Source organism: Salvelinus fontinalis, chromosome 27 (genome assembly GCF_029448725.1).
Source record: "Salvelinus fontinalis isolate EN_2023a chromosome 27, ASM2944872v1, whole genome shotgun sequence".
Lineage (NCBI taxonomy): Eukaryota > Metazoa > Chordata > Actinopteri > Salmoniformes > Salmonidae > Salvelinus > Salvelinus fontinalis.
In genome coordinates this window covers 18,045,965-18,071,876 of record NC_074691.1, presented here as the reverse complement: position 1 = coordinate 18,071,876, position 25,912 = coordinate 18,045,965, and the positions used below count along the sequence as shown (strand labels likewise).

Genomic DNA, 25,912 nt, shown 5'->3' with positions numbered 1-25,912 from the left:
TGTGTGTGTGTGTGTGTGTGTGTGTGTGTGTGTGTGTGTGTGTGTGTGTGTGTGTGTGTGTGTGTGTGTGTGTGTGTGTGTGTGTGTGTGTGTGTGTGTGTGTGTGTGTGTGTGTGTGTGTGTGTGTGCGTGCGTGCGTGCGTGTACACCTATTTGTACTTTACTGAGACTTTACAGAGTGCACTGACATTATTTGCTGACCATGGCCAGTTAATGACCTAGAAATCATAATAAACATGAAGGATAACTCAAGGTGTGTATCCTTTGTCTATGATTATGATTATGGTCATTATGAGGATGCAGGATTCATAACTTACTTCCCTAACTAAACCCACAATAAGTATGAACACTACCACCGTCTCCTTCCTTCTTCTCTCCATTCCCTACCTCCCTGCTCCATCCTTCATTCCTCCCCCAAGACACAATAACAATTCGGTAATTAGTTTGGTTTCAACTGCGTTAGCAACATCAGGGAGAGAGAGGGGAGGGCAGAGAGAAAGAGAGGGAGAGTGAGAGAGATTGGTCTGTTTGCTGGAAAGAAAACAGTTTAAAGAATCCTTCTGATTCCAAGAGGATTAAAAGCAATGATGCAATTGACAATTTTTTGCCACCGTTGATCTAAAACCAGTCGTGAGTACTTATGGAATCTGTTGGATATTTACCTCAATCTTGACTAATTAGAACATTTTAAGTGATGACAGTTGTCACAGCTATTTGAGTTTATTAAACAAACCTGTTGTCAAGTCTTTAAATACCACATTTGAAATAAGATTGTAATTGTTTTAGATAATATTGAATATATTGAGTTTTATCTATTTCAAATGGATATGTCTAATGCTTTTAGATTACTTTGGCCTACTTCAGAATGAATGAATAATGATATTGTGTATTTTAAATATTTCAAAGTATTATCATTATTTTGTTTTCATACTGTAGTGTTGGATATGATGTGTCTGCGTTATGTGTAACTGGATAACTATCGGTTGTTATTCATCCAAGGCAAAGTGAATCAAGACAAGAAACAAGTTATGATGTCTTTTTGAGGTCACCGAGTATCAGTCTTTATAAAAGGAAAACCAATATGATTGTATTGCATGCTGCTCTACACTGTGAGATTGCGAGGTTTGCCATGGAAACGGTGGACAGTGGCGCAGAGATAGTGACTGCGTGATCTGGTAGGCGAGCTAGAAATCTTCAAGCATCGCAAATGTTATTATTTTACAGAGCTGACATAATGGTGAATCGGAAAACTTGGACATATTTTTTCACAACGGTAAGGGGAGGTCATGTCAAACTTGGTGGTGTTAGTCAGACCAAGTCTTCACAAGATATGGTGGACGTCGTTAAAATGAGGGTCTGATGCGATTCACTGGAGACATTTTTAGTTAGCCTACTGTGGTTAGGCTATGTCATCACGTCATTAATTCCCCTGAAAAGCAATGACAGGGTTTTCCTTTCATGGCATCTCACTGAATCTCTGAAACGAAACACTCCCTGTCTGCTTGCGCACTCAAGGATCTAGTGCGCTTTGGAGAAAAATAGGATTACGGATTACCTTCACTGAGACTGGAACTCTTACTCTGAATCCAATATGTCTCTAAACCGGGTTTACACGGACACGGAGCAGTCTGCAGAGGATTCTGGAGAATGTTCGGCCACAGTCTCGTCGGACAATGGGCACGGGGCAGGTCGTACGCACGAGGTGACCGTGCGCAACACCGGCTGCTGCGTGTGCCTGCCGCGCATCATGCGCCTCACCTTTGCGCCCGAGTCCCTCGAGCGGCTCTACCAGGTCTACTTCCGACGGCAGCGACAGGAGACTCTTCTCGTGCTGGTGGTGTTTGCGGCGCTTTTCAACTGCTATGTCATTGTCATGTGCGCAGTGGTGTACACGACAGACAAACGTGCAATGATCGTGGTCGCGGCAGTTGGACTTGCTGCGGATATTGTACTCTACACGCTTTGCCGACTGCGCAAGCTCCCCGCGGCGCCTGTTGTGCGCTGTGCGATACCATACATACTCTGGCTGATGATAGCCGTGCACGTGCTGTGCTACCTGGGGCTGAACTACCAGCTTTCCCCCCAGGCCAGTGACACAGCGGGCTGGCAGGCCTTCTTCAGCTTCTCTTGCTTCCTGACGCTGCCCCTGACCCTGGTCCCTCTCCTGCTGCTCACAGCTCTGTCCTGTGGGATCCATACCCTGGTGCTGGGGGTCACCATCGCCCAAAGGCACCAGGACAGCCTGCAGGGAACCATACTGCTCAGACAGGTAAAGGAGAGGTGGATGTGGGGAAAGATTGGGATGGGGTGGTGGGAAACAAAGGTGGTCAAAAAGGGAAGGGGTGCTGGTAGGTGAGTGCTCAGAAAAATCTATGGTGTACATTTAACTCGGAAAGTATTACATTTACACTATTTTCAGTGAACATATGAGTCCCACTGAACTGGTGTTAAAATAACACTTTTGAAAGTGTTAAAGATGTAACTCTATTGCAGTGTTCCACATTCAACTCTTAAAGTTTTCAAAGGAACTTGATTGTGGTGTTTTCATAACTCTACTGTAGAATAATATGCAACACCTACAGTGTAAAACATAACACTTGATATAGAGTAACATTTACTTACTTTGCTTAGTGCTGTCGCTGTTACACAGTGTTCAAAATTAACACCTGTAGTGTTAGAGTAAATCATTTTGGGGTGTTGTTTTAACACTATATGGTGTATAGCCTTATTTAATATTTTCCAGGGCATCTTTTCAAGGGAATTGTAGAGTTACCACCCATGATTGTAATTGTTAGTGACAGAGACATGGTTATTGAATCATTTTTATTTTAAAGGTCTGTGGCTTTCACCAAGTCAGTACATAGGCGAATGCCATCATTATGCCATTAATGACAATACAATACTTATATGATTAAGACTTACTTTGAGGGCCTAGTTTCATCCTAACACAGTGGTGTTTGGAAACTCCTGGTTTTCAGGCCACACCAGGCCTGCAAGTCGCATTATGCTGGCTTGCAAAGTGATATGTTATGCCAATTGGAATCCAGCCAGAGTTAGGATATCCAACAGTTGGAATTTTTATTCACCCTCAACCTGTATTCAGAATGACTGTCAGGGTTAGGTGAAGTTAGTAAGAAGACTACCTAAACCATTTAAACTGGCACAATCATTTCAGTAACGGTGCAATAAATATAGCGAACTGTTTGGATTCGTTTAGAAAAATGTATGTAATTTGTCTTTGTGTAGCATGTGATTAATCAATCAAAAACACAGATATTAATAATAATCCACTAAAATAACACTGGGAGTTAATTTACTCCACTGAGTGTTCATTTCACTCTTATAACAGGACCCTGAACAGCTTCAACCCCCAAGCCATAAGATTGATAAGTAGTTATTAAATAGTTAACCAATAGCTACCCGGGCTAACTGCATTGACCCTTTTTGCACTAACTCTTTTGACTCATCACATACACTGCTGTTATTATTTATTATCTATCCTGTTGCCTAGTCACTTTATCCCTGCTTATGTGTACAAACAGTATGCACCGCAATTACCTCGTACCCCTGCACATCGACTCGTTAATCATTGTGTATTTATTCCTTGTGTTATTATTTATATATTTTTCAAATATTATGTCTTCATCTGCATTGTTGGGAAGGTAAGTAAGCTTTTCACTGTTAGTCTACAACTGTTGTCTCCAAAGCATGTGAAAAATACACTTACATTTAATTTGACTTGAATCAACACTAGAAATGGTACACTTGTGGGAAAGAGGACAGGCGCAACACTGGCTGTTGAGATAGAGCATGATACAGGTGAGAAGACCTGAAACATCACACACACTCCAAACTCAGCTAATCACCATTAAGTTGCCTTTGTGTGCCAGGTTATGCAAGCCAGCTGTGCAGGGATCTGTGGGACACCCTTCGAGCTGAGGGTAATTTTGGAAAATGTTGTTGAACCTGCTCACTGTACTCAGTGAGAGCTGTCACTTAGGAACGCAACGCTCCCTCTGCATCCCTCACAAACTCAGTCAGTCAGGACTTAGTTTTCAGCTACGTGTTATGTTCATCCCTTCCCACTTCCCCAGCTCCTGGCTAACTGGGTGTTGTACCTGTGTGCGGTCACTGTGGGCGTGATATCATACTACATGGCCGACAGGAAGTATCGAACGGCTTTTCTGGAGGCGCGCCAGTCCCTGGAGGTCAAACTCACCCTGGAGGAGCAGAGCACCCAGCAGGTAGATCTGTGTGCGCGTGTGTGGGCGTCTGCATCCGTGCGTTTGTGTGTATGTGTGTTCCCTGATGCCTGAGTGCCCTGTTACCGGCTGTTTCCTCTAGCTGTTAGCAGTGTGCTGTCACCTCTAGCTGTTAGCAGTGTGCTGTCACCTGTAGCTGTTAGCAGTGTGCTGTCACCTGTAGCTGTTAGCAGTGTGCTGTCACCTGTAGCTGTTAGCAGTGTGCTGTCATCTCTAGCTGTTAGCAGTGTGCTGTCACCTCTAGCTGTTAGCAGTGTGCTGTCACCTCTAGCTGTTAGCAGTGTGCTGGATAACCCAGCACTGCTCTAATTACAGTGTGTTGTCTCTGGCTCTGGTCTAATGGGCTGATTAGACAGACTGTTGTTATCTTTACAGTAGAGGCATTGTTGAGGAGGTCACATACATACTGAGGTATACAGAGGTGTGGGACCAGGGCTAATGTCTATTTCCATCACTTCCCTCTTTCTTTCTTCTCTTGCCTTTTCCTCTCTCCATTTACTGCTTTCCATTCTCTCTCTCTCATCTCCCCCTTCTCTCTCCTCTGTCCCCTGTCCCCTCACACAATCCTCTCTGTCATTACTGTCAAATTAACTGAGTCGACCCTAATTTACTGCAGCTGATGAGCCAATTATTATTGTGTCCCTTCCATCCTCTGTTATGCTTTTCCCTGACTGCTACTATTTGTAGAGCAAACAGTATGGGCCCTGGAGAGAGAAAGTGAGACAGAGGGAGAAATAAGTTAGAAAGACAGAATTCCCAGAGTGGCAAAGAGGCAATGGAGGCTTCTGGGAGACGGGTGCAGCCAGCCAATCAGAACACATGTGACTGCTTCACATTGCCATGACGACGCGGCCCTGAGAGGATGCTCACCGAAATTATACTCCTGTCTCAAACATGCAGTATGCGCTGTGCGCAGGCACGCACGCACACACACACACACAAACACATCTATCTCTGTCTTTGTGTGTGCAGGAGGAGTTGTTGCTGTCCATCCTACCCAAACACATAGCAGAAGAGATGCTGGAGGGCATGAAGAAACAGGCTAACCAGAACGAAGTGCAGCAGTTCAACACCATGTACATGTACCGTCATGAGAACGTCAGGTTCGACAAAGTTAATATAACGTAATGCGAACGTGAAGATGTGCTATCGTTCAGAAATACTCATGACAATAATCTGTACTTTATCACATGGATATTGAGCGAACCCATTAAGCAATTTAGTTTTCTCTGCCTCCCCTTTCCCCTTCCTCTCTCTCTCTCTCTCTCTCTCTCTCTCTCCCTCTCTCCCTCCCTCTCTCTTACAGTATCCTATTTGCTGATATAGTGGGTTTTACCCAGCTCTCCTCAGCGTGTAGTGCACAAGAGCTGGTCAAGCTGCTCAACGAACTGTTCGCCCGCTTTGACAAGCTTGCTGCTGTGAGTTTCTCTATACCAGGAATCATCAACTAGATTCAGCCACGGTCCGATTTGTTTCTGGAGTGGATGGTCGGGGAGCCAGAGCATAATTACAAATCATTTTTAAATTGCAAATTGACCGTAAAAAGCCCAAACAGATATAATATTTGACTAAACCATAATAATTTAAAATGATTACATTTGTACATTCGATCACGTGTCTTCTCTATAGGGAATAATTGGGAATAGATTTCCAAAATGAAAATCACTTGGAGTGGATTTCCTGGTGTGGGTACAGTCTTTTCTGTCCAACAATAAAAAAGTAAAAAATTATTGCTCGAAAACTTGGGGAGCAAAATAAAAACACCCACGGACCAAATTCGGCCCACCGGCCGCCAGTTGGAGAACCCTGCTCTTTACCTTGCTTTGTCTCATGGTCGTGTTTCTCTGCCTCCTTGTGTTGTTCTCCTTATCTCTCACAGCAATACGTTATCTTAGGTGACTTTCACATTCATCCGACTCACCTATCTCTTCTATAAGGATACTTCTGCTCTCTTTAAAATACGTAGTTTATTTCTCTCGCAAACACGCACAACTCATAACATACTGACATTCATATCATTCCTGTCATTGTGTCTCTCCTCTCTCTCTATCTCCACACTCCCTCCATACAGCAACATCACCAGTTGCGTATCAAGATCCTGGGAGACTGTTACTACTGTATCTGTGGCCTGCCTGATTACCGTGATGACCACGCAGCCTGTTCCATCATGATGGGCCTGGCCATGGTGGAGGCCATCTCGTAAGTGAGGGGAAGGAGGAGAGGAAGGAAAAGGAGGAGGAAGGGGGGAAGAAGGGTGGGATAGGTGGGAGAGGAGGGTGGAAGAGTGAGCATGAGGGATGTACAATTTAGAAAAGGATAGCATTTAGAAAAACTGAATTGAATTAACCCCTTTTCCATCCAAACTCAGGTATGTGCGTGAGAAGACTAAGACAGAGGTTGACATGCGTGTGGGGGTGCACACAGGCACTGTGCTGGGAGGGGTGCTGGGACAGAGGAGGTGGCAGTTTGATGTCTGGTCCACTGATGTCACTGTGGCCAACAAGATGGAGTCAGGAGGGATACCTGGGTAAGAAATGTACAGCAAGACCACTGGCCCTGGGAGAGGTCACTAGTAATGTCTCTGAGTGTCACTTTCATTGCCAAGAGGGTACATAGACAGTGTGTGTCTATGGGTGTGCATGTTCTCCAGGCGTGTCCACATCTCCCAGAGCACCATGGAGTGTCTGCATGGAGAGTTTGACCTGGAGCCGGGGAACGGAGGGGAGAGGTGTGAGTACCTGCTGGAGAAAGGCATAGATACCTACCTGGTGCTGTTCTCCAAGGAAACCACCCAGGTCAACGGACTCAACCGGGTAGTAAGTGATGACCTCTCTGTCTGGCCTGGTTCTATAAATTAAATGTTTTATATTCCTCTCTCTGTCTGGCCTGGTTCTGTAAATTAAATGTTTTATATTGCTCTCTCTCTGTCTCTCCCCACTCCTCATTTTTCAGAATAGAAACTCTCCCCAGTTGATTAACACCACAGAGACCAATGGGAGCGTCAGTTCGGTCCGGGGCACGCCCACAGAGCGCAAACAGGAAGCAAAAACACAGGTACACCTAACCCCTAACTTCCATCTTTTCTTTTAAGATTTTGATTAGATTTGACTAATTGTATGAATTTAACTCCATGACCTCTTCTGACGTGTGTTGCCTAGGTGACGAGCCCTCAGCGTCAAATAAAAAAGAAAGTGGATGCCAGGGAGAGTGAACAGGAGCTGAACAGACTACTGCACCTGGAGCTGCTGGAGAGAGAGAACGAAGAGACGTAAGGGAGGAGGAGAAGGGGAAAGGGAGGATAGGCTGGGGGGACAAAGCAAAGAAGAGGGAAAAGTATATACTCATCCATCTCTCACTCTTTCGATCTCTCTCTCTTTCTATCAGTGCGAAGGAGCGTCGGACCAACCCTGTGACCCTGCAGTTTGTGGATGGGGAGTTGGAGGGGCGTTACTCTGCAGAGAAGGAAAGACAGAGTGGTGTAGCTTTCTGCTGCAGCTGCCTGGTCCTCTTTTTCACTGCAGGCATGGAGGTCCTCATAGACCCAATGTGAGTTCACACATTATATTCAACACAAAATATTAAATATACTTTACTACAACATAAACTCAGCAAAAAAAGAAACGTCCCTTTTTCAGGACCCTGTCTTTCAAACATAATTCGTAAAAATCCAAATATCTTCACAGATCTTCATTGTAAAGGGTTTAAACACTGTTTCCCAAAATTGCAGAACTTTCAGAACGGCGTAAAGTTCTGTATCCAATTTTCAAGGAAAATAGATTAAAAGGGAAACGAGTAGCTCTCGTCGTCGATAAACTATATATTGATAACCAGTTGTTCAGAGACACAAAGACTAGTCCATGGTTATTTAAAAAATTACAAAGTTCTTATAGACGGGGAAATTTATTTAACACAATTCTAGCCCGGTTATGGATTGTAACAATAAAATAGAAATCTATATTTTTTATTGATCTCCAAATATAACTAATTGGAACACACTGTCACTAATTCAACATGGTGAAGATAAAAACTCAGTTAACAGAAGGCACAGTATGTGTGGATGGTGTGGTGTGTTTATTTATTTGTTTGATGTTTTTTGTTATATTTGGGAAAGTGTGGCGTTGAGTGACCTTGTACCTAGCCGGTGGGGCTTCCGGTGGGCTGCCCCCACCCAGGCAGGGGCAGTGCTGGCAACACTAGCTGCAGTAACCCATGGGGAGGGGGTCACACTCGGACATTCAGAGAGGGGACATATTATTGTGGCCCTGGTGGCACAAAATCAAAAGTCTGACTGCATGGAGATGCTTGGGAATATGGTCAATACAGGGGACTGTGTTGTGGGTGTTTCAGGGAAAAGGTGTACATTTGGCCTCCATCATCTAGGACGTGACAATGGTTAATAAAGTCTCCCAATTTCAGCCCATTGTTTTGCACAATTTTAGATGAAGTTGGGTGGGAAAAGGACTGGCACGGCGAAATATATTTCTCCATGGGCAAAGAAATTCTAAAGGGGTGATGGTTTTAATTAATAGTAATTTTGATCCAAATGTGCAAATTGTCCAAACAGATCATCAAGGTAGATGGATTATTTTAAATATGTTATCGGACAATAAACAGATATGGCTTATTAACCTATATGGTCCAAATAATGATGATCCAAGCTTATTTGAAAATATATATAAGAATTTATCAACTCTACATGCAACACTAGACTATTATTATTATGGTGGGAGATTTTAATACGGTCTTAAATACCTCTACGGACCGGAAAGGAAATCAAACTACAAACTATCACCCTCCGGCACATAAGGAAATCATGAATGTCATGGATATATTGGAATTAGTGGATATATGGAGACTTAAATACCCTGACCTAGTGAGATATACATGGCGGAGGCTTAATCAAGCTAGTCGTCTTGACTACTTTCTTATGTCATTCTCTCTGGCACCAAAAGTTTAAAAAGTGTTGATAGGGGACAGAATGTGGTCAGATCATCACATAATTGGCATATATATTACTCTTACAGAATTTCCACGTGGGCAAGGATATTGGAAATGTAATCAAAGCCTACTAGATGATAAATCGTTTAGAACTAGGGCAGAAGAATTTATAACTGACTTTTTCAGACATAACATAGGTACAGCAGATCCCCTCATTGTATGGGACACTTTTAAATGTGTCTTTAGAGGCCATGCAATTCAGTACTCATCTATAAAACAAAAGCAATTTAGATCAAAAGAGTCCATATTAACAAAGGAAAATTGGAGGACTAACAGTACAGTTAGATAGCAATTAAAACTGTACCATAGAGGCTAGAGTAAAAACAAAAAGAAATGGAGGAACTTATTCAAGGAAGATCCAGTGTAATATATTATAAAAAATAAAGCGAACTGGATGGAATATCGGGGAAAATGCACCAAATTCTTTTTCAATTTTCAATATAGAAATGCTACCAAAAAATGTTTTGAAAATTGTCACAAATGATGGAGTCACGCATGATTCACCAAATTATATTTTGAAAGAGGAAGTAAAGTACTTTAAGAATATGTTTTCGTTTCAGTCTCCTACATCTCCACTAACTGAAACTGTATGGATTTTTTCCCTAATAATAATGTAAAATTAACATCTGTACAGAAAGACTCATGTGAAGGCCAAATTACAGAGGAGGAACTTCTTGATGTAACTGGGGCCTTTAAGGCTGGGAAAACTCCATGGCTCGATGGCATACCAGTGGAAGTATACAATTTTTTTATATATATATACTCAGAGGACCTTTATTAGCATGTTTTAACCACTCCTATAAAAATGGTAGATTATCAGACACGCAACATGGTCTGATATCATTATTACTGAAACAGGACCCAAGTGATATATATAAAGATCCAGTCCATTAAAAAAATTGGAAAACTCTTACACTTCAGTGTTGTGATGCAAAAATCCTAGCAAAATGCTTGGCGCATAGAATTAAAAAAGTATTGTCAGATGTTATTCATCCTAATCAGACAGTTTTTTTTTACATGGACGATACATTGGAGATAATATAAGACAAGTACTGGGAACAATGGAATACTATGAAATATCGGGGACACCAGGCCTGGTTTTCATAGCTGATTTTGAAAAGGCTTTTGATAAAGTACGACTGGCGTTTATATATAAATGCCTAGAATATTTCAATTTTGGGTAATCTCTTATAAAATGGGTTAAAGTTATGTATAGTAACCCTAGGTGTAAAATAGTAAATAATGGCTACATCTCAGAAAGTTTATAACTATCTAGAGGAGTAAAACAAGGTTGTCTACTATCGGCATATCTATTTATTATTGCCATCGAAATGTTAGCTGTTAAAATTAGATCAAACAATAATATTAAGGGATTAGAAATCCGTGGCTTAAAAACTAAGGTGTCATTGTACGCTGATGATTCATGTTTTCTTTTAAAACCACAATTAGAATCTCTCCACGGCCTCATAGAGGATCTAGATACTTTTGCTATCCTCTCTGGATTAAAACCAAATGATGATAAGTATTATCAATATTACGTATTGGATCACTAAAAAATGCAAATTTTACATTACCGTGTAGTTTACCAATTAAATGGTCTGACGGAAGTGTGGACATACTCAGTATAAAAATCCCAAAAGAAAGAAATGATCTCACTCCAATAAATGTTTATAGAAAGTTAGCAAAAATAGATAAGATCTTGCTACCATGGAAAGGAAAATACCTGTCTATTTGTGGAAAAATCACCCTGATTAACTCTTTAGTCATATCACAGTTTACCTATTTGCTTATGGTTTTGCCTACACCTAGTGACCTGCTTTTTAAATTATATGAACAAAAAATATTCAATTTTATTTGGAACGGCAAGCCAGACAAAATTAAAAAGGTCTATTATATAACGAATATGAATTCGGAGGGCAGAAATTATTAAACATTAAAGCATTAGACCTCTCACTAAAGGCATCAGTCATACAAAAGTTATACTTAAATCCAAACTGGTTCTCTAGTAAATTGGTAGGAATGACCTCATCCTATGTTCAAGAATGGCCTTTTTCCCTTTATTCAGATTACACCTGCTCACTTTCGGTTGTTTGAAAAGGAAATAATCTCCAAAATATCGTTATTTTTTAAACAAGCCTTAAAAAGTTGGTTTCAATTTCAGTTTAATCCACCAGGAAAGACAGAACAAATAATACAACAAATATTGTGGTTAAACTCAAATATACTAATTGATTTTTTAAAAACGTATTTTTAGAAGAAATGTTTAAAAAATGTATAATTTTAGTGATTGATATCATAAATAGGACTGGTGGAGTTATGTCACCCATGCAGCTAACACAGACATGGAAATGTCTGCTCTACCCAAAATTACAACCAATTAATTGCAGCATTACCACAAAAATGGAAGAGGCAAGTAGAAGGGGGAAAAAGTAAGGAACTTGTATGTCGGCCCTATATTAAAGAACATAAATGGTTAAGGAAAAGTGTGATAAATAAAAACATATACCAATTTTATTTAAGGACCAAAAAACTGACAGCTGTTCCATATAAAATTGCAAAATAGTTGGGAAGAGATTTTCGATGTACCCATTCCATGGCACATGGTTTATGAATTGATATCCAAAACAACGCCGGATTCAAAACTTCAAATTGTTCCATTTAAATTACTATACAAAATTCTTGCAACCAATAGAATGTTATATATATGGGGGATTCAATCTTCCCAACTATGCAGATTTTGCTGTGAGGAGGCAGAGTCATTAGATCATTTATTTTGGTATTGTCCATATGTAGCTCGTTTTTGGTCACAGGTTCAGGAATGGCTGAAGAATTGCAACATTTGCCTAGAACTAACGCTGCAGATAGCAGTACTGGGTGATTTGAAAAGCCATAGTCAATCAATCAATAATATAATTTTTTTAAATTTATTTTTTTATCCCATTTTCTCCCCAATTTTCGTGGTATCCAATCGCTAGTAATTACTATCTTGTCTCATCGCTACAACTCCCGTACGGGCTCGGGAGAGACGAAGGTCGAAAGCCATGCGTCCTCCGAAGCACAACCCAACCAAGCCGCACTGCTTCTTAACACAGCGCGCCTCCAACCCGGAAGCCAGCAGCACCAATATGTCAGAGGAAACACTGTGTACCTGGCCCCCTTGGTTTAGCGCGCACTGCGCCCGGCCCGCCACAGGAGCGCGATGAGACAAGGATATCCCTACCGGCCAAACCCTCCCTAACCCGGACGACGCTATGACAATTGTGCGTCGCCCCACGGACCTCCCGGTCGCGGCCGGCTGCGACAGAGCCTGGGCGCGAACCCAGAGACTCTGGTGGCGCAGCTAGCACTGCGATGCAGTGCCCTAGACCACTGCCCCACCCGGGAGGCCAATATAATAATTATTTTAGCAAAAATGTTTCTTTTTAATTTACAGTCTGTTGTAGAAGCTATGAGAATAGAAAGGTTCAGTACTTTTGTGAAGCATCACAGCACAGTTGAAAAATATATGACAAATAGAAATCCAAAATGGATGATGTTGAGAGATACACGCAACAAGGTCTGATATCATTATTACTGAAACAGGACTCAAGTGGTGTATATATAAAGATCCAGTCCGTTTAAAAAATTGGAGACCTCTTACACTTCAGTGTTGTGATGCAGGTTTTTTTACATGGACGATACATTGGAGATAATATAAGACAAGTACCGGAAACTTTCCATACGTCTGTGTTAGCTGCATGGGTGACATAACTCCACCAGTCCTAATAACAAGATAACCAATGTAACACATACGGGGTCTGTAAAATGTATATAGGTTCAGAAATGTTGTGAAATAGCACAGTTACAAATAGAAATCAAACTGGATGGACATCAGAAATAGACGAAGGACTAAAAAATATATATATATAACTATTGTAAAATAGATTGTGTCTGTAAAATGTGTATAAGAGGTATAAATTGAAGGTAGAAGCCTAAGTGTTTATTAGTTTACGCCAATTGGGGGAAGGGTGGTAGGGTTTGAGGGGAATAATAAAGGTATATTCCTAGAAAAGTATGTATATCTATATAGGTATGTGTATGTATATACAGTGGGGCAAAAAAGTATTTAGTCAGCCACCAATTGTGCAAGTTCTCCCACTTAAAAAGATGAGAGAGGCCTGTAATTTTCATCATAGGTGCACTTCAACTATAACAGACAAAATGAGAAAAAAATATCCACATTGTACAATCACATTGTAGGATGTGAAAAAAATCCACAATCACATTGTAGGATTTTCAATGAATTTATTTGCAAATTATGGTGGAAAATAAGTATTTGGCCACCTACAAACAAGCAAGATTTCTGACTCTCACAGACCTGTAACTTCTTCTTTAAGAGGCTCCTCTGTCCTCCACTCGTTACCTGTATTAATGGCACCTGTTTGAACTTGTTATCAGTATAAAAGACACCTGTCCACAACCTCAAACAGTCACACTCCAAACTCCACTATGGCCAAGACCAAAGAGCTGTCAAAGGACACCAGAAACAAAATCGTAGACCTGCACCAGGCTGGGAAGACTGAATCTGCAATAGGTAAGCAGCTTGGTTTGAAGAAATCAACTGTGGGAGCAATTATTAGGAAATGGAAGACATACAAGACCACTGATAATCTCCCTCGATCTGGGGCTCCACGCAAGATCTCACCCCGTGGGGTCAAAATGATCACAAAAATCCCAGAACCACATGGGGGGACCTAGTGAATGACCTGCAGAGAGCTGTGACCAAAGAAACAAAGCCTACCATCAGTAACACACTACGCCGCCAGGGACTCAAATCCTGCAGTGCCAGACGTGTCCCCCTGCTTAAGCCAGTACATGTCCAGGCCCGTCTGGAGTTTGCTAGAGAGCATTTGGATGATCCAGAAGAAGATTAGGAGAATGTCATATGGTCAGATGAAACCAAAATATAACTTTTTTGGTAAAAACTCAACTCGTCGTGTTTGGAGGACAAAGAATGCTGAGTTGCATCCAAAGAACACCATACCTATTGTGAAGCATGGGGGTGGAAACATCATGCTTTGGGGCTGTTTTTCTGCAAAGGGACCAGGACGACTGATCCGTGTAAAGGAAAGAATGAATGGGGCCATGTATTGTGAGATTTTGAGTGAAAACCTCCTTCCATCAGCAAGGGCATTGAAGATGGAACGTGGCTGGGTCTTTCAGCATGACAATGATCCCAAACACACCGCCTGGGCAACGAAGGAGTGGCTTTGTAAGAAGCATTTCAAGGTCCTGGAGTGGCCTAGCCAGTCTCCAGATCTCAACCCCATAGAAAATCTTTGGAGGGAGTTGAAAGTCCGTGTTGCCCAGCAACAGCCCCAAAACATCACTGCTCTAGAGGAGATCTGCATGGAGGAATGGGACAAAATACCAGCAACAGTATGTGAAAACCTTGTGAAGACTTACAGAAAACGTTTGACCTCTGTCATTGCCAACAAAGGGTATATAACAAAGTATTGAGAAACTTTTGTTATTGACCAAATACTTATTTTCCACCATAATTTGCAAATAAATTCATAAAAAATCCTACAATGTGATTTTCTGGATTTTTTTTCTCATTTTGTCTGTCATAGTTGAAGTGTACCTATGATGGAAATTACAGGCCTCTCTCATCTTTTTAAGTGGGAGAACTTGCACAATTGGTGGCTGACTAAATACTTTTTTGCCCCACTGTATGTGTATATGTATGCATACGTGTATGTATATGGATATATATAATTACCCCAAAAATATATGGGGGATTGGAAATGATGCAGACAATTACATTGATGGCAACAATCTTTACACAATATTAAGCTGATCCACCCCTTAAAGAAATCATTTTAAAAAAACACTGTTTCCTATGCTTGTTCAATGAACCATAAACAATTAATGAACATGCACCTGTGTAACGGATGTTAAGACACTAACAGCTTACAGACGGTAGGCAATTAAGGTCACAGTTATGAAAACTTAGTACTCTAAAGAGGAATTTCTACTGTCACTGAAAAACATCAAAAGAAAGATGCCCAGGGTTCCTACTCATCTGAGTGAACGTGCCTTAGGCATGCTGCAAGGAGGCATGAGGACTGCAGATGTGGCCAGGGCAATAAATTGCAATGTACGTACTGTGAGACGCCTAAGACAGCACTACAGGGAGACAGGACGGACAGCTGATCGTCCTCACAGTGGCAGAACAACACCTGCACAGTATCGGTACATCCGAACATCACACCTGCGGGACAGTTACAAGATGGCAACAACAACTCCCCGAGTTACACCAGGAACGCACAACCCCTCCATCAGTGCTCAGACTGTCCGCAATAGGCTGAGAGAGGCTGGACTGAAGGCCTGCTGTAGGCCTGCTGTAAGCCAGATCCTCACCAGACATCACCGGCAACAACGTCGCCCATGGGCACAAACCCACCGTTGCTGGACCAGACAGGACTGGCAAAAAGTGCTCTTCACTGACGAGTCGCGGTTTTGTCTTACATGGGGTGATGGTCCGATTCGCGTTTATCGTCGAAGGAATGAGCATTACACCGAGGCCTGTACTCTGGAGCGGGATTGATTTGGAGGTGGAGGGTCCGTCATGGTCTGGGGCGGTGTGTCACAGCATCATCGGACTGAGCTTGTTGTCATTGCAGGCAATCTCAACGCTGTGCGTTACAGGGAAGACATCCTCCTCCCTTATGTGGTACCGTTCCTGCAGGCTCATCCTGACATGACCCTCCAGCCTGACAATGCCACCAGCCATACTGCTCGTTCTGTGCGTGATTTCCTACAAGACAGGAATGTTAGTGTTCTGCCATGGCCAGCGAAGAGCCCGGATCTCCCATTGAGCACATCTGGAACCTGTTGTATCGGAGGGTGAGGGCTAGGGCCATTCCCCCCCAGGTGAGGGCTAGGGCCATTCCCCTCCAGAAATGACCATGAACTTGCAGGTGCCTTGGTGGAAGAGTGGGGTAACATCTCACAGCAAGAACTGGCAAATCTGGTGTAGTCCATGAGGAGGAGATGCAGTGCAGTACTTAATGCAGCTGGTGGCCACACCAGATACTGACTGTTACTTTGATTTTGACCCCTCCTTTGTTCAGGGACACATTATTCCATTTCTGTTAGTCACATGTCTGTGGAACTTGTTCAGTTTATGTCTCAGATGTTGAATCTTGTTATGTTCATACAAATATTTACACATAAAATAAAAAATAAATGCACTTGACAGTGAGAGGTGTTTCTTTTTTGCTGAGTTTAGTATGTGTACATCTGTCTGACAGGCTGGTAGTGAACTATGTGACCCTGGCGATTGGAGAGGGGTTGCTGCTCATTCTCACTGTCTGCTCCATGGCTGCCGTCTTCCCTCGTGTGAGTCTCCTCCTCTGATGATGATAATGATGGAGGTGGTGATGATAATGGCAGTGATGATGGTGATTATAATAATGTTTGTCTGTGTCTGTGTAAAAGATGTTCTCGAAGAGGCTCGTGTCGTTCTCGATGTGGATCGATCGAACCCGTTGGGCACGGAACACCTGGGCCATGGCAGCCATCTTTGTTTTAACCATGGCCGAGATTGCCGATATGGTAAGCCAATTTTTTCAGCTTGTGTGTGTTCTTACCTTGTTGCTATCATACTCTTCAGTGCCTTCTAAACGGTTTGTGTCTGAGTACCTATCCGGTTGTGACAAGATGGAGTACAGCTACGACCGGAAGTGATTTTTTTGTAACAGGTTAGGAGAGCATTTTAGCTAACCCTAACCATTTTCCTAACCTTAACTTGCTATGTTAATTATCCTAACCTGCTGCGTAAGTTCTCCTAACCTGCTGCAAAAAAATCACTTTCAGTCGTAGCCATATACCACCAGAGAGGAAGAGGCGAAGCAACAGGGTTCCCTCTCACAAAAATCTGTCCAAAGCCCAATGCGTTTCTATGGGCTTATTTTGGACTTAAGCTTGTTGCCTGTCTTCCCGCCTTTGGGACAACAACTCCCATTGTTAGGGCGGAGACATGAGCATTTCATCATTATATACAGGTTTCTGATACCACGTAGTCAAAACCTACCCATCCCCATAGGGGTCCATTACAGAGAGTTAGCTGTCTCTCACTGCCTGCGCGCTCATTTGGAAGGCCCAACAGAGACAGCCTGTTCCACACTTTACTGCTTTTTCTGTTAGGCAGGAACAGGACTCCCAAATGTCAAGAGAGGAATTATCAGTGGTGCAGAGATGTCTATTGGAGTGTGGAGCATAGAGAATGTGCGGCCACTGCAATGTTGCCCAAATTATGCTTGAGTTAAAATATTGCTTTAGTTTGTTTTTGTTTAAATGTTACACTGACGTTTTTGTAGCATTATATGTTAACCTAGCATTAGGGGAGTTATAGTGCATGCCATTACTGGAATATTGCCTTAGTTTATCGATTGAACATTTCTCCCCCCAACCCCTCTTGACATTGTAGCTGAGCTGTGTCCAGCCTCCCTTCCTGTTCCTCAACACCAGTACTGGCCTCAGCAGGGAGTCTCTAGGTGATGGAGGTTGCGCAGAAAACCCTAAACACTACAGCTATATGGCAGTGCTGTCGCTTGTGGCGACCACCATGCTGGTGCAGGTGAGCCACCTGGTCAAGCTGGGGCTCATGCTGCTGGTCATTGTGGCAACGGGCGCCGTCAACATCTACAGCTGGAGGGATATCTATGACATGTATGACTTCATACGATTCACCAGCTACAGGTGAGGAACTATAATCACTCAAGTGGTGCTAAAAACATGTACTTACATGGTAGTTATATTGGCAGGTAAAGTAGAAAGCTGTGGATACTCAATATGTTCTCTCTCCCTCTCGCATCCTCAGGATGTCTATAGTCCCTTCCAAGTACCTGATGACAGTGATGATCATGATCATGATGATCTGCTTCTACTACTTTGCCAGACATGTGGGTTACTTCCTCCTGAACATCCTCACAATCACACCTCCGATTCACATTGAGTCAGACTTCCATGAGCATCAGCCTCTAACTCATCAATAATACAAACTGAGAAAGACTTGCTGTTGTTACTGATCCCCCTGACAGCACTAGTCTGTATGAGCTTGCTTAAAACACTCCCTCTCTTTCTTTCACTCCACCCTCCTCTTTTTCACCAGGTAGAGAGGCAGTCGCGGAAGCTTTTCCTTTGGAAGATTGAGGTGCATGACCAGAAGGAGAGGGTGTTTGAGATGAGGCGCTGGAATGAAGCGCTGGTCACCAACATGCTGCCTGAACATGTAGCCAAACACTTCTTGGGTTCTAAGAAGAGAGACGAGGTGAGAGAGGGAAAGGGGAGTAGACAGAGAGAGAGGGACAATTAAAATACAAACAAGAATGGAGAGAGACTCAAAGAAAGGGCATTAAAATACAGGAAATTGTAAGAGAATGTATGACGAGCTTGAGTGTTTTTCTTACCCATCAATTTTGTTTCTCCTCTGTAGGAGCTGTACAGCCAGTCATACGATGAGATAGGAGTGATGTTTGCCTCCATCCCCAACTTCTCAGACTTCTACACAGAGGAGGGCATCAACAATGGGGGCATAGAGTGTCTGAGGATCCTCAATGAGATTATCTCTGACTTTGACAGTGTGAGTGATCTCTCTCTCTCTCTCTGTGTGTGTGTGTGTGTGTGTGTGTGTGTGTGTGTGTGTGTGTGTGTGTGTGTGTGTGTGTGTGTGTGTGTGTGTGTGTGTGTGTGTGTGTGTGTGTGTGTGTGTGTGTGTGTGTGTGTGTGTGTGTGTGTGTGTGTGTGTGTGTGTGTGTGTGTGTGTGTGATTTAGTACAGTAACGGGATAATTAATTTCCTTGGTCCCCTGCCAGCTGTTGGACAGGAATGAGTTCCGCTTCATCACTAAGATTAAGACTATAGGAAGCACCTACATGGCTGCGTCTGGAGTCACACCCGAGAGCAACACCAATGGATACTGCAATCGCCCGGTAACCACAGCAACTGACAACACAGAATACATCATCAAGCTTAATGTATATCAGCATGACTAATGGTGTTGATGATGATAATGATGAAGGCTCTATTTCTCCCCTTCAGATAGAGGAACAGTCATTGTTAGAACGTTGGCAGCACTTAGCTGACCTGGCAGACTTTGCTCTGGCCATGAAGGTCACTCTCACCAAACTCAACGACCAATCCTTCAACAACTTCATGCTACGCATCGGTAAGTGTGTGCGTGTGCGTGTGAGTGTGTGTGTGTTTGAGTGACATGTCTCTTCCTCTTAGGTCTGAATAAGGGCTCGGTTTTGGCTGGAGTGATTGGTGCTCGTAAACCTCATTATGACATCTGGGGCAACACAGTCAATGTAGCCAGCAGAATGGAGTCTACAGGGGTGATGGGCAACATCCAGGTAACACACATTTCCTCACCTGTCTACTACCTTCCTCTCTTTCCCCCTTATTTTCCCACCTCAGTCTTTTCCCATCTTCTCCTCTCTTTTATCTTGATAAACAGTTTTCCTTCTACGTCCTATATTGTCCCATTTTTATCCGTCATTACCCTATGATGTGCTTCCCCCAGGTGGTGGAGGACTGTTACGACATCCTAAAGGAGTACGGATTCCGCTTCGTCAGGAGAGGCCCCATCTTCGTCAAGGGGAAGGGGGAGCTACTAACCTTCTTCATGAAAGGGAAAGACAAAACTAGTAGCAACGGCACCGGTCCCACCACTACTACTGCCCTTCCTCACCAAGTAGTGGACCATTCCTGATCCTGACCCACACCTGCTGAAACAACAGACAGTAGAGATTACACACGGATTCATCATTCTTATGTAACATACTCTAGACATGCTATGACAGATCAAACTTAAAAATCATAGACAAGTGTACAGTTAATGCATAGGCAAGCATACTGTTTCGACAGGCTAAGAAAACAAAAACACACTCAATTCTGTACTCCAGTAGCCGCTTCTGGATTCTATGGTAACTGATAATTCAAGTGAAAAATCATACCTTTTGATGGGTGGGTACATGTACAAAATATGAGCTTTTGTGTATATATTTAGATATAGGCAACTACTTCATAGAACAACATATCACTACACCCTAAGTTCATATTGACATCAACTAAACTCACTAGTGTGACATTTTGCCTTCAGTTTGATTATCCTCTGTTCTTTTATTGTTTTTAATCAGTCAAGCTCGGGTTTTGTAAGATAATGCCGCTTGAATGATTTTGTATTTATAATGTGTTGATAAAAAATGTTTTCATTAACTTTTATGCGGTTTGTGTGCAGTGGCGATTTTTTTTACCTGTAATCTCTTGGTGGGGTAAACAAAAATTAGTGGGCTGCTTGCCAGCTAAGCCACAACACAACTGTAAACAATACATGAATTGCACTATAACGGTGACAAACATGACAATCGGTGCCCACAAACTGTTAGGGCCTACATAAAGCTGTCCCAACACCTTACCACTGCTACACCTGGCTTTCATCTGAGACTTGTATGGCAGCAAAACAGCTCATTCAGCCTCATTTACTGCCTTTTTAAAAAACATAGCTGATATGACTGACTTGCTTAAACAAATGTGGTTTATACTGACAATTGAGATGTACAAACTATGGCATAAGAGGATGACAAGCGGAAAAGAGGCAATCTGTAATTTCAATTAAGACATTAATGAGCGAGTGACGGCGGAAATAGTCAACAACTATTTTTTCAGCACTTTTGAAATGTACAGCGACAGAATTCAGAACATGGGCCGTTCTTACAGTGTACTCCCTGTAAAACAAATCAGAACCGTGGGATGAATAAAATGGGCATATAAAACAGACAATGAAAGCTCTAACAATATTTAGATGATTACATTTTTCTAAACCAGGTTATAGGCTGCATATGCACCACCAAGTTAGAACAGTAGGAGAACTGAAGAGGTGAAAATAGCACAAATTATTAGGGTGAGGCACATTGAACACTGTTTGGGTCGTTGCATGTCATACATCATATAACACTACTTGACGTGTTAAATAAGCTTTTAATTTGACACTTAGAATAAAAAATTATATAATAGAATTGTGTTATTTAACCAGGTAGGCAAGTTGAGAACAGGTTCTCATTTACAATTGCGACCTGGCCAAGATAAAGCAAAGCAGTTCGACACATACAACAACACAGAGTTACACATGGAATAAAACAAACATACAGTCAATAATACAGTAGAAAAATAAGTCTATATACAATGTGAGCAAATAAGGTGAGATAAGGGAGGTAAAGGCAAAAAAAAGGCCATGGTGGCAAGGTAAATACAATATAGCAAGTAAAACACTGGAATGGTAGATTTGCAGTGGAAGAATGTGCAAAATAGAAATAGAAATATTGGGGTTCAAAGGAGCAAAATACATAAATACAGTAGGGGAAGAGGTAGTTGTTTGGGCTAAATTATAGATGGGCTGTCACGTTCCTGACCTGTTTTCTATTGTTTTTGTATGTGTTTAGTTGGTCAGGGCGTGAGTTGGGGTGGGTAGTCTATGTTATGTGTTTCTATGTTGGGTTAATGTGTTGCCTGATATGGTTCTCAATTAGATGCAGGTGTTTGACGTTTCCTCTGATTGAGAACCATATTAAGGTAGGCTGTTCTCACTGTTTGTTTGGGGGTGATTGTCGCCGTGTCTGTCTTTTTGTTGCACCACACGGGTACTGTCTCGTTCGTTCGTTCGTTCGTTCGTTCGTTCGTTCGTTCGTTCGTTCGTTCGTTCGTTCATTCATTAATTTTCCTGTTCGTGCGTTCTTCGTTTTATGTAGTTCACAAGTTCAGGTCTGTTTAACGTCGTTTGTTGTTTTGAAAATTATCAAGTGTTTTTCGTGTCAGTGTTCGTCTTGTTTAATTAAATCATTATGTATTCATCACCCGCTGCGTCTTGGTCCACTCTCTCAACGAAAGACGACCGTTACATGGGCTATGTACAGGTGCAGTAATCTGTGAGCTGCTCTGACAGCTGTTGCTTAAAGCTAGTGAGGGAGATAAGTGTTTCCAGTTTCAGAGATTTTTGTAGTTCGTTCCAGTCATTGGCAGCAGAGAACTGGAAGGAGAGGCGGCCAAAGGAGGAATGTTGTGTGTGCTGAATTTTCACGTGCAAGCCAAGCGCCACCACTACTATCAGTAGCACTTTCAAAGCTGTACAAAAAAAAGGTTGGCAAACAAGCACACACCGGGCCACGAACAATGTGTTTACAATACCGCGTGGGTGAAAATAGACCAAATTATTAGAGTAAGGCACATGGGCTACTAACAGCTTACTACACAACATACACTTATTATTACTGTCTTGGCTACAGTATACATATCTCCCATGCATATTACATCCTTACGCAGCAGCATACAATACATTTTTGGACTCACCTTGTGAAGGTGGCGCAGTGGTTCTTCGTGGGCAAATTTTGTCATCAAAGTGGCAATTTCTGAATTTATGGTGGAACCTCTGAAAAAAAAAAAACACACAGCCACTCCATTGAATAACAGGCTAACGTTAGTGGTTGCTTTGCAATGATTGCAGTTAGCCACTGATTCCTTTCAAATGACTCATTGTTGAATTTACGATTTCCAACTTGTGTAATCTTTAAGTCCAATGGCCGATGAACACCGATACGTTCTTTCTATAATTTCTCTTCATTATTTTTCTTCATATGACAACAATTAAAAAGGATTTGCCAGTAGATTGTCCACTTGATTCATGATGATGACTGCAAGCTAAGACAGTGAAAGTAAGATGTTGACATGATCAGTCCAATCAAAGCTACTGTACATATAACGTGATTTGACGTCATTTTATCTGTGGCCAATGACCTTGAGCCTTCTTGGAAGGGCACTTGTAATAAATCAAATCAAACTTTATTTGTCACATGCGCTGAATACAACAAGTGTAGACCTTACCGTGAAACGCTTACTTACAAGCCCTTAATCAACAGTGCAGTTCAAGAAGAGTTAAGAAATATTGACCAAATAAACTAAAGTAAAAATAAAAAGTTACACAATAAAATAATAACGAGGCTATATACAGGGGGTACCGGTATTATAACTCTATGGCAGGACCCAAAGGGCTGAAATTTTGGATGTCTACCCTTACTAAGCACTTAAACTTGGTGATGACGTACTGTCCCAATGAGTGACAGAACACTGAGCCAATCACGGGGCAATGCTCCTATTTTCTGCTGGCTCGCCCCAGCACCACAGAAAGCACTGAGCTAGGCTGAAACACCTGCATTTTGGAGCTACCTCAAGAAAACAAAAAACAGACCATGTGTGTATGCAGCTTTATTAACTGAATTATACATATTTTTTTACATTGTTTGCAAACTGATGTGTGACACGTATTAATGCCAACATAACATGCAAAATAGGCAAGCCCAAAAAAATTGATAGTGAAATATTGATATACACTACTGCAAAAATGGACTGTTATCGAACCCACAAACTAATCTAAAGAAGGCCAGTTTTATTGCTTCTTTAATCAGGACAACAGTTTTCAGCTGTGCTAACATAATTGCAAAAGGGTTTTCTAATGATCAATTAGCCTTTTAAAATGATACACTTGGATTATCTAACACAATGTCCCATTGGAACACAGGCGGGATGGTTGCTGATAATGGGCCTCTGTACGCCTATGTAGATATTCTATTTAAAAAATCAGCCGTTTCCATCTACAATAGTCATTTACAACATTAACAATGTCTACACTGTATTTCTGATCAATTTGATGTTATTTTAATGGACAGAAAATGTGCTTTTCTTTAAAAAACAAGGACATTTCTAAGTGACCCCAAACTTTTGAACGGTAGTGTGTATATATATATAAAAATTGCAAAAAAATGTCGTGCTCAAAACAGCCCTGAATGATGGGTTGCCGTTGTCTGTGTGTATTTCAACCTACAGTACAGTACAGTATTTCTGCAATCCTCGGCACAGTGAAATGACCGTAAACTGCAGTATTATTTCTGGCCTCTGGGGGCCATTGTTGCACCATGTATGCATTTTGCATCCCATACTAAACGACCTCGCTTTGAAAATCTGGCAGACTGCATATTTTCTCCTTGAAGCATTATGCCTTACAGGAAGGGACTATGAGACAGTATGAGGATGTGACTATGACTATGTGACTGTTTTTCACCCCATTGTAAAGCTCTCAAACATTCAGTTCAGATTCAAATGTAAGAGGAAGACGTGTAACAGATCCACAGATACACTGAGAAGACTAAAAACGGATGTATGTCGTATTACTTCGCAATGCTTTCAGAAAACTATAGTAATTGTTGGTTTTCAGAATATCACATATTTGCAATTGTTTTGGTTTTGGAAGCACTGCAATGTTTTACACACCGTGAGACTGTAGGATGTTACCAATAATTTGTTGGTGGGATGGCGTGTCGTGTACCGTTAAACCAATAGCCTACAACAGAAACATTAATTCATTTGATTATCTGTCTTCGTTGTTTAAATTCAGATTTTGTTTGAACGAGCCGTACACGGATCGATACATTTTTTATATTTGAAATATATACACTGCTCAAAAAAATAAAGGGAACACTTAAACAACACAATGTAACTCCAAGTCAATCACACTTCTGTGAAATCAAACTGTCCACTTAGGAAGCAACACTGATTGACAATAAATTTCACATGCTGTTGTGCAAATGGAATAGACAAAAGGTGGAAATTATAGGCAATTAGCAAGACACCCCCCAAAACAGGAGTGATTCTGCAGGTGGTGACCACAGACCACTTCTCAGTTGTGGCCTGCTGGAGGTCATTTTGCAGGGCTCTGGCAGTGCACCTCCTTGCACAAAGGCGGAGGTAGCGGTCCTGCTGCTGGGTTGTTGCCCTCCTACGGCCTCCTCCACGTCTCCTGATGTACTGGCCTGTCTTCTGGTAGCGCCTGCATGCTCTGGACACTACGCTGACAGACACAGCAAACCTTTTTGCCACAGTTCGCATTGATGTGCCATCCTGGATGAACTGCACTACCTGAGCCACTTGTGTGGGTTGTAGACTCCGTCTCATGCTACCACTAGAGTGAGAGCACCGCCAGCATTCAAAAGTGACCAAAACATCAGCCAGGAAGCATAGCAAACCTTTTTGCCACAGTTCGCATTGATGTGCCATCCTGGATGAACTGCACTACCTGAGCCACTTGTGTGGGTTGTAGACTCCGTCTCATGCTACCACTAGAGTGAGAGCACCGCCAGCATTCAAAAGTGACCAAAACATCAGCCAGGAAGCATAGGAACTGAGAAGTGGTCTGTGGTCACCACCTGCAGAATCACTCCTGTTTTGGGGGGTGTCTTGCTAATTGCCTATAATTTCCACATTTTGTCTATTCCATTTGCACAAGAGCATGTGAAATTTATTGTCAATCAGTGTTGCTTCCTAAGTGGACAGTTTGATTTCACAGAAGTGTGATTGACTTGGAGTTACATTGTGTTGTTTAAGTGTTCCCTTTATTTTTTTGAGCAGTGTATATACACTACCGCTAAAAATGGCCTGTAATCGAACCCACAAATAAAAACACTGACAGTGACCCCTCTAATAAAAACACTGACAATGAGAAGAACATCACGAATTAATTCTATGTATCTGAAGAAATTTCTGTCTGCCATTTTCTCATA

At 42.0% G+C, this 25,912-nt stretch overlaps 1 protein-coding gene across 1 annotated transcript; it reads left to right on the top strand.

The window, feature by feature from the left end:
- The first annotated feature begins 434 nt into the window (after window positions 1-434).
- Window positions 435-20,531, top strand: LOC129825202 (adenylate cyclase type 3-like). The gene is made up of 20 exons (XM_055885103.1): window positions 435-2,269; window positions 4,095-4,244; window positions 5,235-5,365; window positions 5,569-5,680; window positions 6,334-6,461; window positions 6,631-6,789; window positions 6,913-7,078; window positions 7,215-7,316; window positions 7,421-7,530; window positions 7,647-7,808; window positions 16,556-16,643; window positions 16,743-16,859; window positions 17,734-18,005; window positions 18,127-18,208; window positions 18,418-18,576; window positions 18,742-18,888; window positions 19,121-19,237; window positions 19,347-19,473; window positions 19,536-19,660; window positions 19,831-20,531. The coding sequence occupies exons 1-20, from the start codon at window positions 1,592-1,594 to the stop codon at window positions 20,017-20,019; spliced, it is 3,321 nt and encodes a 1,106-aa protein (XP_055741078.1). The 5' UTR covers window positions 435-1,591; the 3' UTR covers window positions 20,020-20,531.
- The last annotated feature ends 5,381 nt before the right edge of the window (window positions 20,532-25,912 follow it).